The sequence below is a fragment of the Borostomias antarcticus genome (assembly GCF_949987555.1).
Source record: "Borostomias antarcticus genome assembly, chromosome: 21".
NCBI classification, from domain to species: Eukaryota; Metazoa; Chordata; class Actinopteri; order Stomiiformes; family Stomiidae; genus Borostomias; species Borostomias antarcticus.
This window is the reverse complement of record NC_140254.1, coordinates 18,324,351-18,339,148: the sequence shown is the minus strand read 5'-3', so window position 1 is coordinate 18,339,148 and position 14,798 is coordinate 18,324,351. Positions and strand designations below refer to the sequence as shown.

Here is a 14,798-nt window from a genome sequence, read left to right as displayed (position 1 = left end):
AGGGAAGAGGAGAAGAGAGGTCGAGAGGGGGAAGGACGAAGAGAAGGAGAGAGGGAGCAAGTGGAGGAGGGAGGGAAGAGGAGAAGAGAGGTCAAGAGGGGGAAGGATGAAGAGAAGGAGAGAGGGAGACAACGCATGAAAAACACCAGAAATCCTAGTTCATATCGTAAGGGGCGATGTGTGTTGTCCAACTCTCTCTCTCTATTGGAGTGCATCGGTCCACAGCCCTACGAACAGAGCCAATGCAGTACACTACACACACGCTAGTAACACACCTGGGGATTTACTTATGATTTAGCAGGTTTCATTTGGGTTGTTGTGCAGATGTAGCTGCCCTCTTCAAGACAATCCCGCTGCTTTTATTTCGCTTGACGAGATAAATCCAAAGCACCCGTTAGAAGTATAGGTATTGGACCAGGTGTGGCTGGTCAGGGGCTGAGGCCTCAGGCCTGGGCTTGGCAGTGGACAGGGGGTGGAGAGGTCATGAGCTAGGCTATGCTCTGCGGGGTACGGCTGGCAGGGGTGGAGCAGGGCAGGGACCGGAGGGATGGAGTGGTGGATGGATGGATGGATGAGTACTCACTGTGGCTGTAGTAGTAGAAAGAGGAATGCTGGCTGCTCTCTGACGGAAACCGAGAGAAGAGCAGAACACACTCAACACACGGAGCTAGCTAGCTAGCTCTCTCGCTCTCTCTCTCTTCCTCTCTCTCTCTCTCCCTCCCTCTCTCTCCCACCAGAGGTCAGGGTCAGGTCAGGGGTTAGTGGCTGCTCTTCGGCGTGCGTGCTGCAGGGGTTAGCTCATGCTGCAGTGTGTGTGTGTGTGTGTGTGTGTGTGTGTGTGTGTGTGTGTGTTTGCATGTGTGTCTGTGTGCATGTATGCGTGTTTGTTTGTGTGTGTGCGTGTGTGAGAGTTTGTGTGCCTGTAGGAGGGAAGGGTGTGTGCATGCTTTGGGGTGTGTGTGTGTGTGTGTGTGTCACAAGTCACCACACTGGAAGACAAGATCAGGTGGGGTTCAGGGGGTCGGGGTTGGAGGTGATTACCTGTGTTTGTGGGGTGCAGTGCGGACACTATCATGGTGGTGGTGGGGGGTCCGGATACGAAAGATTGTGTGGAGGCTGGAGGAGAGACCAGCGTGCCCTGGGGAGTGGTTATCACTAGCCCCGCTGGGAGAGAGACACAGACTGTGACTGACCTGACTGCACTACATACAAACACACACACACACACACACCTTGGCAACACACACAGGATGGCATCACACACACAGACAGACACAGATACACACACACAAATGTAATACACACGCAAAACATTGCACGTACACTAATACGGACAACATATGGTTTGAGTGAGAGAGATGTCACAAGTACCAATCACAATGACATATGAAGCACACTGCAAAATAGAAATGTGATCAAGTTATCATAATAAGTCTTATTATGATGACTTAAGAAGACAGAGACAACCAAGTGGACACACACACACACACACACACACACACACACACACACACACACACACACACACACACACACACACACACACACACACACACACACACACACACACACACACACACACACACACACACACACACACACACACACCAACCACAGAAAAACAGAGGCCCTGAAGCCAGACTGAGGGTGTGTCTGGGCTCACCTGCCGTCATGATGCCCGTGGAGGAGACAGGCACCACTGTGATGTTCTGAGAGGTGTGAGGCTGGTGTAGGTGCCCGCCCGCCACCGCCCCCATGGGGGCGCCGCCCCCTCCTCCTTCCTGTTTAGGCACCCGCACCCCCGCATCCATGGCAATGGAGCCCTGGGGGATGGCGAGCACGGCGGTGGGGTAGTGGGAGGAAGAGGAGGGATGAGGGAAGGACTGAGAGCCCTTCTCTGGTCCCAGCTGCTCCTTCATCTTGTTCAGGAACATGGCGTTCTCTATCTAGGGGACGGAGAAGATGGGGGGATGGATGGAGGAGGGGGGAAGGGAAGAGAGGGTGGAGGGAAGATGAGGATGGATGGAGGGATGCAGGGGAAGGGATGGAGAGAGGGCGGAAAGGAAGAGAAGATGGAGGAAGGGATGAAGGGAAGATGAGGATGATGGATGCGGGGGAAGGAGAGAGGGGAGAAGGGAAGAGAGGATGGAGGGAGGGATGGATGGAGGGAAGATGAGGATGGATGAAGGGGTATAGGGGAAGGGATGGAGAGAGGGGAGAAGGGAAGAGAGGATGGAAGGAGGAGGGGTTCATGGAAGATAAAGGGATGAACAGGGAGAAAAATCAAGAGGGAATGTGTGAGAAGCAAACAGATGGGGGGGTGAAAAGGGGGGTTGAAGAGAGAGATAGAGAGAAGAGAGGGAACAGGAGTGATCCTTTAGGTGGGCTCGGTGTCCCACGGACCGTAGTTTACATGTCAATCACAATGTGATGTTTTGCTCTCGTCTAGTGGTGCAAGCTCATTAGTGCAAACAGGTTGTCAGTCAGGTTGCCTTAACTTGTGACAACACCATGTGTATTTCAAGAGAGGTCCAATAATAAGGTTTCTACCTGTCCTTGCACTGTGGGTACGGGAGACCAAAAGTATGATGAGTTGAAATGGGAATCTTCCATTATTTCTGTAATTAAAAAGCAAAACACTTAGAAAACACGTGCCTCGCCCTCGCAGACAGCGGAGGTAAGACGGCGCCCACCTCAACCACACCTGGGTAAAATAGGACTTGAAATCCTCTCAAAATACATTATCTGTGCTCAACTGGGCTGGGCTGAGTTTCCCAGAGGCATCGTAGCGCTATGATGAACGCCATAGCTTACGATGAAGGTAGCGCCACGATGCCTCTGGGAAACTCAGCCCTGGCCTTTAGGGATAGAACCAATGGGGTTGTCCCAAACTGGGAAAACCACACCCATTTGCACACCAGACAGGCTCAACCAAAATATTAATATTAAAGAGGGGATTTTCACTACTATGTAACCCAGGTGTGATCTCAAGTGGTGTCTGGGCTAGGTTCTTGGATTCCTTAGCTTTGATCAACAACTCAGCATCTCCCAATTCTAGACAGTGCCCAATGCCAAGTGCATGAGATATGCAGACCAGGCTACAATGGGAAGAACAGTGTTTCATGTTCTTCATTGCTTGACATGCATTTAGCCTTCAGTCTTTTTGTATTATCTGTGGCCGTGGGGGTGTAATATAGGGACTGGACTGTCATGCATTGCTTCTATACAAAGACATGCATGCACATCAACAAAGGGCCTTCAGTGTAATAGAATGGGCAGTCTAGAATGACCACTAACGGAGTGCTTAAGGAGTTTTTATTTATTTATAGGTCTCAGATCTATACTACCACATGCACATGACCAGTCTAAATAATGAGTAAGTATTAGTAGCTGAGCTGTTATGCTAGCTATCCATCCTCTTCTCCATGCACGCGATTCCCTTCAGCGAGTCCAAGGATATCTGCAGTCATAGTTAGTTAACGTTAGCTCATAACTAGCTCAGTCATAACAATGCCAGTACGACATTGATAGCAGAAATCATCTATGCGACGATGTTTATTGTAGCTTGTGTATTGAAACAGTGGAGTTATGACTGTGAGCCATTTATTTATGCTGGCAGTCACTAGCGAAGGTTTTATAATAGCCATTTTGGGGAGCACACAGCAAAAGAACCAAGACAAACAAAAGTGCTGTGCCACCCCTGCCCGAAGACAACACAGCTGATTGGGATATTTACGAACAACCGTCAGAAACACATGAGAGAAACGGTTGAGGGAAGGTTAACGGTATCTGGACATAGCGACCAGGCTAATTTGCCTCCATTAATTTCTGCTTTTGTTCGCTAGGTTGCTACAATGCGGCCTGCATGAACTGATAAGTCATATTAACGAATAAAACTTGTGCTTGATGATTAAAACTAACCCACTACTCCCTACGCCTGCCTCCGACTCCCCGTTCGGTTCACCGAGAAAAGAAAAAAAGAAAAAAAAAAAAAATCACGAATAAAAAAAACGAACAGAGAAAAAAAACCGTCGACGCGATAGATGCTCCTGAGACGCGGCTCCATGCAGACTACGGCGGCCGAGACGGGGTACAGAGGCAGCTCGTCCGAGTGGCTCTAAAACACACTGATATAATTAACGATTGAGTTAATGACTCGATGTTAATTACCGGTGCAGGCGCTTCCCTCTCAAACCCCGGGGCTCCCTCGGGCCGGACAGTTCGGAAACTCAGTCCAAATCCGCCCGAACCCGCAGATTCAACGAGCTTTTTTTCCCCTCTGTTTTTTTTCTTTTTTTCCCTTCTTGTAGGTCTGCCCGCTGTACCCTTCCGGAAAATTTATATCCGGTCTAGGTCCTGCCATATAATTTGACAATATATAAATGTAATATAATTTATTATTTCAATGTTACTAGTGGTGGGCCAACATGTTGATGGAGGTGTGTCATTTATTACTACAGAACAAACATCCCCAATCTGTAGAATTATCCTATCTCCACACTTTGTTTACTACAAGACTCTAAGCATCAATATATTCATGATTTCATTACAAATATTACATAGCAATATTTTCTAACGAACACGTCAACATCACCTTGTAGATTTGTACTGGTAAACATTACATTTAGTCACTACTTTAACATGTTTGTTTCTACAATAGGTAATTGCAGGTCATGTGCATAAGTATGGACATTTGTAATTATTCAGGTGCATAGCTAACCAGAAGCTACACACATTCCGATTACATTAGTCCTCAATCTCTTACAAAAAGTATTTAGCCCCTATTTAGCCCCTCAAATGCGACCAAGATGCAGCGTGGGGCGGTCCAAGGATCCGAAACGAGTGTTCAGATGACGCTAGGGCGTAGTCTCGCTCGGGGCGGGGTCGTGCGTGTGTCGTCATGTCTAATCAACCAATAGCGTAGGGCGTAGTCTCGCTCGGGGCGGGGTCGTGCGTGTGTCGTCACGTCTAATCAACCAATAGCGTTGCACGGTCTGGAGGCGGCACCAAACTTTTCAATTTCGAATTCAAACGGCTATTGTGAGTTAGGGCGAGGGGATATAAACCGTGTTGGTCGGGAAGGTAAATAATCTCTAAATTCTTATGATAAATTACATATCATGTCGATTTTTTTGTTAGCTACTGCAACCATAGTTACATGTTAAATGTGATTGCTTTCACGCAGAGCTAACAGTGAGCTAGCGAAGCAAGCAAACGCTGAAGCACTAGTTCACTTTACGCGCTTCGATACTACAATTATAAGATTAGCTAGCTAGCGAGATCACTAGCTTGTTGCTGGCTGAGATAGTCCTAACTTTAAAAAGTGACCCAATTCCATGTGTGCACCATGACTGATGAGATGCTTGTTTCCCCACACAGCTGAACAGCCAAGATGAACAACAAAGAGGTGCGTAAAGAGACCGCTGGCCTGTCCGTCCGACCATTCATCCGGACTTTTATCAGACTCCGTCGGCCCGACAGTGTTCATATTATATATTATTATATATTACGGACAGGCCCTAACAGGGCCGGGATTTTTAAAAACGTTTTGGCTCATTTTACCATATACAATCCTGATCCGAGCCGCCCTGCTCCGAACAGAACCACACCACCAGCTTTTCGGCTCAACAGCTGCAGGGAGCTCCTGGCCTGAATCCGCCCACTCCAAAGCTGACTGATTTCTCAAGTTCCCAACTGAGTGTAACGAGTTTACAGTTCTGCCTGGTCAGGCTAGATGGCTAGCTATTGACTGATCCAATGGGTATCCAGACTAGTACACCTAGATGGGTTAGACTAGATTACCTGGATGGGCTACAATGGAGTGACAGCAGATGTACATTTATTTATTTGTTCTCCATAGAGCTACAACGGGTATCGGAACTAGTTTACCCTAATAGTGCTAGCTGATTAGCTATCATAGCCCCACACTCACTGAGAAATGTAAGTTACTAAATAAACAAGACTTGTATGATAGTACACTGGCATCTTTCTGGATTCTATTCACCCAATCGTGTCCTTCTCCCTTTGCAGAACACCATATCATCCAGATTGCCTTTCCTGGCTTCTAAAAGAATGCTCAATAGTACCGAAGTGCTCCATGAAGAACCTGCTCCGGTGAGTATTACTGATTCAACTAACTGGTAGAACATTGGAACGTTGCCATGTGAGCCAAATTAGTACTGTAACCTAGCTAGTGTACATCTTAGTAGATTAGCCATTTGCTTCCTTATCAAACATCCAATTCTTGTAGGAATGTAGTTGAGCAACTATTTAAACAAAGGGGTATGAAGATCTCCCAATGCAATTCTGAATGTCAGTGTAAGACATGGCTCTTGCTGTTGTGTATTCTCCAGAAGAAGATGCGGAGGGTTGAGCCAGAGCCCACTAATGTGCGGACGAAAAGTGTGATTGGCTCCAAGAGGCTGCCTCCACCCAAGCGTCCAGCCGTTGGTGAGTGTCACAACTAACACCCAGCACTGAAAAGTGTACTCCTCTTATTCTGACAGTCCAAATCTGAGTCCACGGGAAGCTTCATGGCTCTAATATCACCTATATAAAATAGTACTTTGGTTATGTGTGCAAACTGTCCCTTTACTCCAATGGAAGAGAGAGATCAATGGATCTGGGGCTCAGCCCCGATCGTCTCAGCTACTGCATCACGGTGCATGGTGTTTAGTGAGGCTCAGCTACTGCATCACGGTGCATGGTGTTTAGTGAGGCTCAGCTACTGCATCACGGTGCATGGTGTTTAGTGAGGCTCAGCTACTGCATCACGGTGCATGGTGTTTAGTGAGGCTCAGCTACTGCATCACGGTGCATGGTGTTTAGTGAGGCTCAGCTACTGCATCACGGTGCATGGTGTTTAGTAAGGCCCTGTCTTTCTACTGCAGCGTTTTAACGTTCCCTTTCTTGTTTTCCAGCCAAACCTGTCCGCCCCACAGGAGCTGCTACTGTGGCTGCTGCCCCCTCCAGAGGTGAGACACCGTTTGTTTGCATAGATGGGACTGATTCAGGATCGGGCTCCGATCCAGACGTGGTTCATGGATCGTGTATCGGTCTGACCTCAAAATACAAGATGTCCTAATAATAAAAACAGTTCAATGCAGTACAGTAACAATACAGTCAAAAATATGATGTGTGCAAATTGTATGTTAATGATAATAAATTGATGATAAATAATTATCCAAGAAAAAAGACCGCTGGGATCGATATGGGCGGATATCCAAATTCAGGAATCGGATCAGAGCTGGAAAAAAGTGGATCGTGCTTCTCCATTTGTTTATTTTGTTAACAAACTCGGTTATATTATTGTCCCTCTGCCACTCTGTATTCTACAGGTGTCCAGAGGCAACCAGTTGCATCTATTGCTAAAGGAGGTATGTACTCTAGCCAAAAAACGGTGATAATCGATGTACTGTATACATCCCAGCTACATGCAGGGAATATACAGCAGAGCACCAGTTCATCAGGTCTGCACTGATTCAGCCTACAGCTTTAATTGATGATGTACATTTGTTTAGACTTTGGAATGGGGATAATGTGCAGACTTAAACTGAAAGGGCTTCAACAGATCAGGTCACCTGAACTTGAAACTTAGCTGCAGAATGAGCTGATCATACAAACGCTCTGACCGAGCTGTCCTCCCCTCCCACCTCCCTCTCTTAAGCCGTGGCGGGGGGAGCCAAGCGGCCCGGCTGGGACCTGAAGGGCAAGGTGAGCGACATGGAGGGCAAGATCCACAGCTACCAGAGCCGCGTGAAGACGGTGAACCAGCAAAATGAGTTTCTGAAGGACACCGTGTCTCAGAGCCAGAAGAGGGAGACAGAGATTACCACAGAGCTCAATGGACTACGCCAGCAGCTCAGGTACACGGAAGGATAGTTGAAACGAATAACAGGGATGTGATTGAATAAGGAGAGTACAGAAGCTATGTATCATTCAGTATTTGCAAAATTGTAATTGTTGTACTTGGAAATGTAGATGCAAGCTTTATAACTCTAGATGTGTGTGTGTGTCTCTCTGTGTGTCTGCCTGCTTTGTACTGTCCCAGTGTGAACAGGGAGATGCTGTCCGCCTTGTCAGGCGTGAAGCAGCAGCTGGAGGAGGTGACTGCTGAGAAGACCTCCCTGCAGAAGAGTCTGGCCGGCCTGACGGCAGAGCACCAGGTCCTCCAGGGCCTGAAAGATGGCTTGGAGACTGAGCTCCACAACCTACAGGTATGCCACAGCTCACTGAGCCCCTCAGGTGGAAACCATGGCATTATGAAGCATTATGAATCAGTTATCACTGTATGTAGGCAGTTCTCTGGAGATTTAGAAAGATCACTACTTTATATACATCGTCACCTTCCGGGCGTTTAACCGTGTGTGAACTTCCTGTGTGCCCCCCCTCCTCCATTTCTCTGTCCCCCTCTCCTTCTCTTGTCTCTCTCTTGCTCACATCCTTCCTGTCTCTCCTGTTCCCTCCTTTATCTCCTCCCTCATCTCCCTTGTTCCTTCTATCCTGTCCTGTCTCTCCTCTCTGTCCCCTCTCCCCCTGCCCTGTCTCTCCTCTCTGTCCCCTCTCCCCCGGTCCTGTCTCTCCTCTCTGTCCCCTCTCCCCCGGTCCTGTCTCTCCTCTCTGTCCCCTCTCCCCCTGCCCTGTCTCTCCTCTCTGTCCCCTCTCCCCCTGCCCTGTCTCTCCTCTCTGTCCCCTCTCCCCCGGTCCTGTCTCTCCTCTCTGTCCCCTCTCCCCCGGCCCTGTCTCTCCTCTCTGTCCCCTCTCCCCCGGTCCCGTCTCTCCTCTCTGTCCCCTCTCCCCCGGTCCTGTCTCTCCTCTCTGTCCCCTCTCCCCCGGTCCTGTCTCTCCTCTCTGTCCCCTCTCCCCCGGCCCTGTCTCTCCTCTCTGTCCCCTCTCCCCCGGTCCTGTCTCTCCTCTCTGTCCCCTCTCCCCCTGCCCTGTCTCTCCTCTCTGTCCCCTCTCCCCCTGCCCTGTCTCTCCTCTCTGTCCCCTCTCCCCCTGCCCTGTCTCTCCTCTCTGTCCCCTCTCCCCCGGTCCTGTCTCTCCCCTGGTCCTGTCTCCTCTCTGTCCCCTCTCCCCTGTCCTGTCTCTCCCCTGGTCCTGTCTCCTCTCTGTCCCCTCTCCCCTGTCCTGTCTCTCCCCTGGTCCTGTCTCCTCTCTGTCCCCTCTCCCCCGGTCCTGTCCAGACCCAGTTCTCTGTGCAGAGCTCCAGCCTGTCTCGCTGCCAGGCCAGCCTGAGGGAGTCCCAGGACACGGTCAGCAGCCTGGAGGAGACGGCGGCTCGGCAGATAGAGGAGCTGCACAACGCGGAAATGGAGCGCAGACGGCTCCATAATACCATCCAGGAGCTCAAGGCAAGCCCCCGCCCTCCTGGACCTAGAATGACATCTGACCCCTTCGTTCTTGGGTCATTATGACTGGAACTGGTGCATTTGGGCCCAATCCCAGTACCCCCCCCCCCCTTAGCCCTAGCCCTTGGCCCTACCCCTACATTTTGCACGTTCCCACGTAGGGTAGTGTCCCATTCCTTTTAGCTTCTAGGGCTAGGGGGCATATCGAGGGCTAGTGGACGTTCAAACAGCCCTCCAAAATCAGGGTTTTCAGATGCTGACTTGAAACCGAGGTGTAGATGAGAACTCCAATGCTTTGCGAACCGAGGCAGTGATATGAAACATAGCTGTCGGTGCCGTGAATAAACATGGGAAAGAAGCCCGATATCTTCGTAAATCATTAAAAAAGAAAAAGTAAAATCCATGGAATAACTTAGTTTAATGTAGATGCAAAGGAACATGTCATTGCATCGTTATGACACGCATTTCAGGAAAAATCGCTATTCACGATGTCAACTGCATTTCATTGTTGGCCTAATTTAACAGTATTTCGATGTTTGAGTAAGTTACTTGTAGGCTACGGAGCAATGTTGAATCTAATCAATAGAACTTTGTGTAAACAACGATTTGAGTGACGGGTGATTCCGTGTCCCGTGTATGAAGTCCGAAAAATAATCCAGCAGCAATTTTTCTGCACTTCCTGCTCATCTGATACAGTGCATTTCTATGGGCAGGACTAGCGTTAACAGCTGACGTGTAAACATGCTTCCTGGCTGTACAATTGATTAACCTGTCTTGTTCTGTCCTGAAACTTGGTCAGATTTGTCACTAATAATAGTAATCAAACTGTAACATCCTAGGGACTCCACAGAAAATCCGGCAACTAATAACATTTCGATTGAAGACGTAGCGAGTGGTGTCCCATTTCTTAGTTAAAGATTTCACCCCTTATCCCTTGTGGCTCCGTTCTGAAGGGGCACTACGCAGTCGAGGGCACTCCAAAACTAGAAGCTAGGGCTAAGGGGGGGTCTTGGGCTTTGGGCTTCTCAAACGTAACTAGGGATGTAACGTTAACCGGTATGATGATAAACCGTGATCAAATTTGATTCATTTTATTGTGATGGAATTATCATTAAAACCGTGTTTGATTTCCGCACTTTTAAACTCACTGTAAATACTGTCCTGCATCAAAGTTAGCAACAGTCTCCAAGATCTCTAAACGTAACGGGTCTCTCTCTCCTGTGCAGGGGAACATCCGCGTGATCTGTAGGGTGCGCCCCCTGCAGAGAGGAGGCCAGGCGGAGCACATCCAGCTGCCAGCTCATGACAACAAGGCCCTGACGCTGGCCAAGACTGAGGAGGTGAGGACCGCGCTGCTGCCCTAACCCACACATGGATCTGTAGGCACTCATATGTAGAGGGAGACCAGACAACAAATAAAGGAAAGAGTAATGTAGAAGCTGGTTTAATCTAAGAATAGATTAACTATTTTCTCACCTGAAATGTTTACAGTTTTCATCCTAATCCCTCTCTGATTGGAAGAAAAAAGCCTCGTCATGAGAAACGCACTCGACAAGAATTCTAGGAGACTGATGACAGTCGGTTCACATGGAAACCGCACACTCATTCTACGACCTGTCTCCCCCAGTCTCACACAGGCCGCACTGGCGACACCCAGAAGAACTACAGCTTCAGTTTTGACCGGGTGTTTGGCCCTTCCTCCTGCCAGAAGGAGGTTTTCGACGAGATCTCCCTGCTGGTGCAGTCCGCCCTGGACGGCTACAACGTCTGCTGCTTCGCTTACGGACAGACGGGCAGCGGCAAGACCTTCACCATGGAGGGGGGTGAGGTGGACACCACCAGGGGAGTCATCCCCAGGGCTGTCCAGCAGATCTTCAGGGCTGCCAAGACTCTCCACAAGCAGGGCTGGCAGGTGGGCTGGTTGGTTTAGTTAGTTGGTCAATGCCTTAGTTGGATAGTAGTTGGAACGTATGGCCAGCCGGTCATTATCGAAAAAGGAGAGCCCTTCAGTGTGTCCCTTACAAAGATGACGAGGCAGCTGAGCTGATGGGTAACGACCCCATTCTTACCGTCTCCTTACTACCACCTTGATCCCCATTGGAGAAGAGGGTTTGAGGCACTTAACCTTAGAGAGACTGATGGAGAGGAGGATGTGAAGACGCTATGAGTCTGTTTGTTAAATTTGGTCCCATCGTGTCATACCCTGTCTGCAGAGTTGATGCTGGCAATGCGTTTCTGACCTCCCCTGTGCATGTTTCTCTTCCAGTACACCTTCACAGCCAGCTTTGTAGAGATCTACAACGAGACCCTGCGTGATCTCCTCTACACCAACTCGCCCAACAAGAGGCCCGAGTACGAGATCCGTAAGGGCACCAACGGCGAGGTCACAGTCACCAACCTCACCTACCGGAAGGTCAACACTGAGGACGAGGTACGCCGACTTACTCTCTCTCTCCTAACCCGGGTTCAGGGACATCAGCCAGGACGGTTTTCATCCGTTTTGGAGTTAAATTTGGCTTCGTTTCACTGTGACTGTACACCGTGACATTACATGTGAAAATAAAAGGAATCTTGAATCAAAAGTTTTAAAAGTGTTTTTAAAGTTTCTGAACCCTTAAAGCTGGTACTCTCCAATGGACGATAACTTTATGAGAATGGGACCAGGAAAGATGACAGTAATTTGATTGTCCTTTTTTTTTTTTTTTCTCCCCCCCCCCCCCCCCCCCTCCCTCCTTGTCCCACCAGGTGTACAACTTGATCGCACTGGCCAATCAGAATCGCTCCACTGCCAGAACCAGTATCAACGCCCACTCCTCCCGCTCGCACTCAGTCTTCCAGCTGGACATCGAGGGGGAGAACACCGGACGAGCTGTCAAGAGCAAGTGTAAGACGTTCAAGTGCACCTCGGAAACTCGTACTTACCAGCTGATTACGACATGCACACATTCAAGTGCTCTTGGTCGGAAAGGGCAACAAAACATCAAACATGGACGCCAGAACGAAGGCTGTTTTTTGTGGCTGATTTTATCACCGAAAGCAAGTAGCACAGGTCCTGGTCCTGGTTTTGTCCCAGACGGACTCATCTACGAACAGAGAATGCAAGACGTAGGTTAATATAATAATGCCTAGTTGGATATTTAGATTAACATTCTTTCTTAACATTGAACGTTTAGACTCCCTCAATGTTGCATCACACGCCAGGCATGCTTCAATAGGAAAAAGTTTGCTTGCTTGCTACAGCTAATGACTGAATACACAAAAGTGTGCAAATGATGGCTACTATGAACAGAGTAAGGAAATATATAATTTTATCCCTTCAATAAGCAGACAGTTTCTATACTTTATGCCATTTTTGCTGTCAAGAACGACAGGCAACGTCACAACTCAAACTCTGGTGTCGGTGTTTCCTGATTTCCCACTCGTAATGACAACTTTGGGGGGCCGTTCCTGTGCTCGTAACTCGTGAATACGATGCTTCTGTACAGGAGGATTTGTTTATGCTGTTGGTGGGAGTGTGGGGATTCTTCCTGCTGCGAGACTTGAGGCAATGACTGACTTGCGTGTGTCTGTGTGTGTCTGTGTGTGTGTGTGTGTGTGTGTCTGCAGCATCTCTGTGTCTGGTGGACCTGGCGGGCAGTGAGCGCATTGAGAAGAGCCAGTCCCAGGGAGAACGCTTCAAGGAGATGAAGGCCATCAACGGCTCTCTCACCAACCTGGGCATCGTCATCACAGCCCTGTCCAACAAGGTGTCTCTCTCACACACAAAATTCACTCTAATCACACACTGCCCCCTTCACTAGGAGTGTCTCAACTCAGACTGCAGTGCTTGGTCCCTTCAGAGGACGGAGCAGTGAACAGCCTCTTGTATTGAGCAGCATAACGGCAACGGTTTCTGCATCAGATTGTCTACAGTGTATTATTACTGTTTATTTATTGTATCATAATGACTAACCTGTCTGAAAGCGAGAACTATGAAAAAGTAAAACGTGCTGTATTAAAAGCTTATGAGCTGGTCCCAGAGGCCTATAGATACAACAACAACACAATATAAGCAACCAAATGTGTGCACAGGCCAGGGAGGGAGCTCCCCAGGACTGGGCAGTAGCAGCTCCTTATCCCCATCCACCCCAGACCGTGGGGAAGTTCAGCCCCGACTAAAAGTTGCTGTTTATTGAAAGGGAAACGGTGGTGTGTTGAACACCCTGTGTTTTACGCAAGCGTTGAACCTATGGCAGCTGAGAAGATAAGGCGGGGTTTATATATCAGTCTGCTGATTGGACAACACCTCTGACACCCACCAAATTAGAGAAATCCTACCTCAAAGCCTGTTGCACACTGTTTTGAGGAAACGTGTCGTTTAACCCGGCAACCGTAGCAAAACGGCACACAGCGTTTTCAGATTGAACTCACCCCTGGTGTGTCCCATCCAGGAACAAAACACAAAGGACGGAGTGGGAGGGGCTTCACAGTTATGAAGAATCTAGGGAGAAATGTCTATAACATCTACAGAGTCTTACTGCTATGCAAGCTGAATTTGTGTTTGTTTTCACGTGGACACTAGTCGATAGTGAGGGAGACAGCTGATGCTGATGCTGCTGCTGCTGTGGCCATTCAGGGTAGTGGGTGTCAAGAGGTCACACTTAGGCCACAGGGGGGGCCCTCTCCTCTGGGGTATCATGACACATCTCTATGGGACACTATACTGGGTTACTCCTCCACCAATCTAGCTTCACTAGGCCCTAAGCGGGCAGGCCTAGGCGGGAGGTGGGGGGGTGGGCCGAGAGCGCACATGTCTGGTCACTAACTTTCCCAACTCCCCTTCTGTGTATTTCTCTGTACTCCAGGAGAGCTTCATTCCTTTCAGGAACTCCAAGCTTACCTACCTCCTCCAGAACTGTCTGGGAGGAAATAGCAAAACGTGAGTTGGAAACAGAACGGCACTGTTCGTGTTGAGACACCTAGTGCATGGGTGCTGATCTAGAATCAGTTTTTGGCTTTTGATTTACTGGTTGCCATTATGTGGGTTGGATCTTGCAAGTGTTATCGTATTCGGGGGGACGGAAGGAAGGCTCTAATATGTTAATTTCTCCTCTCAAAAGGCTGATGTTTGTCAACATTTCCCCTGAGGAGGAAAGCTTTGGAGAGACGCTGAACTCCCTGCGCTTCGCCAGCAAAGTGAACAACTGTGTCATTGGTACAGCGTCAACAAACCGCCAATGATGGGCTTGATGATTGAGTTTTTAAATTGCATTGTTTTGAATTTACACTATATTCAAATTACAATTGTTTTTAATTCACTGTAAACATTAAAAACAATTAAAAAAAACTTTTATTTTTTTAAGCCTGCACACTTTTTGTTTACATCACCCACTCCTCTCCTCTCCTCCATGGCGAAATAGAAGCCCTACATCCCATGGAAACGCTCGGGTCTAGCCTGCTGGTCTAGTA

The 14,798-nt window shown here is 48.6% G+C and overlaps 2 protein-coding genes across 2 annotated transcripts in view; one reads left to right on the top strand and one right to left on the bottom strand.

Moving 5' to 3' along the window:
* The window catches only part of znf384a (zinc finger protein 384 a), a 9,421-nt gene extending 5,133 nt beyond the window's left edge, over positions 1–4,288 (bottom strand). The window contains exons 1-5 of the mRNA XM_084455654.1: positions 4,171–4,288; positions 2,551–2,618; positions 1,664–1,946; positions 1,042–1,164; positions 584–622 (exon numbers count right to left, since the gene is read on the bottom strand). Of these exons, the coding sequence (XP_084311780.1) occupies positions 584–622; positions 1,042–1,164; positions 1,664–1,946; positions 2,551–2,613 (508 nt within the window). The 5' untranslated portion in view covers positions 2,614–2,618; positions 4,171–4,288. The remainder of the gene's footprint in view (positions 1–583; positions 623–1,041; positions 1,165–1,663; positions 1,947–2,550; positions 2,619–4,170) is intronic.
* A 1,104-nt stretch (positions 4,289–5,392) lies between these two features.
* kifc1 (kinesin family member C1) lies at positions 5,393–14,570 on the top strand (the record flags this gene model as incomplete). The annotated part of the gene is made up of 14 exons (XM_084455032.1): positions 5,393–5,407; positions 6,354–6,450; positions 6,921–6,974; positions 7,338–7,376; positions 7,667–7,865; positions 8,051–8,216; positions 9,186–9,353; positions 10,577–10,690; positions 10,978–11,262; positions 11,617–11,781; positions 12,096–12,234; positions 12,957–13,096; positions 14,195–14,268; positions 14,450–14,570. The coding sequence occupies 14 exons, from the start codon at positions 5,393–5,395 to the stop codon at positions 14,568–14,570; spliced, it is 1,776 nt and encodes a 591-aa protein (XP_084311158.1).
* Positions 14,571–14,798: the final 228 nt, after the last annotated feature.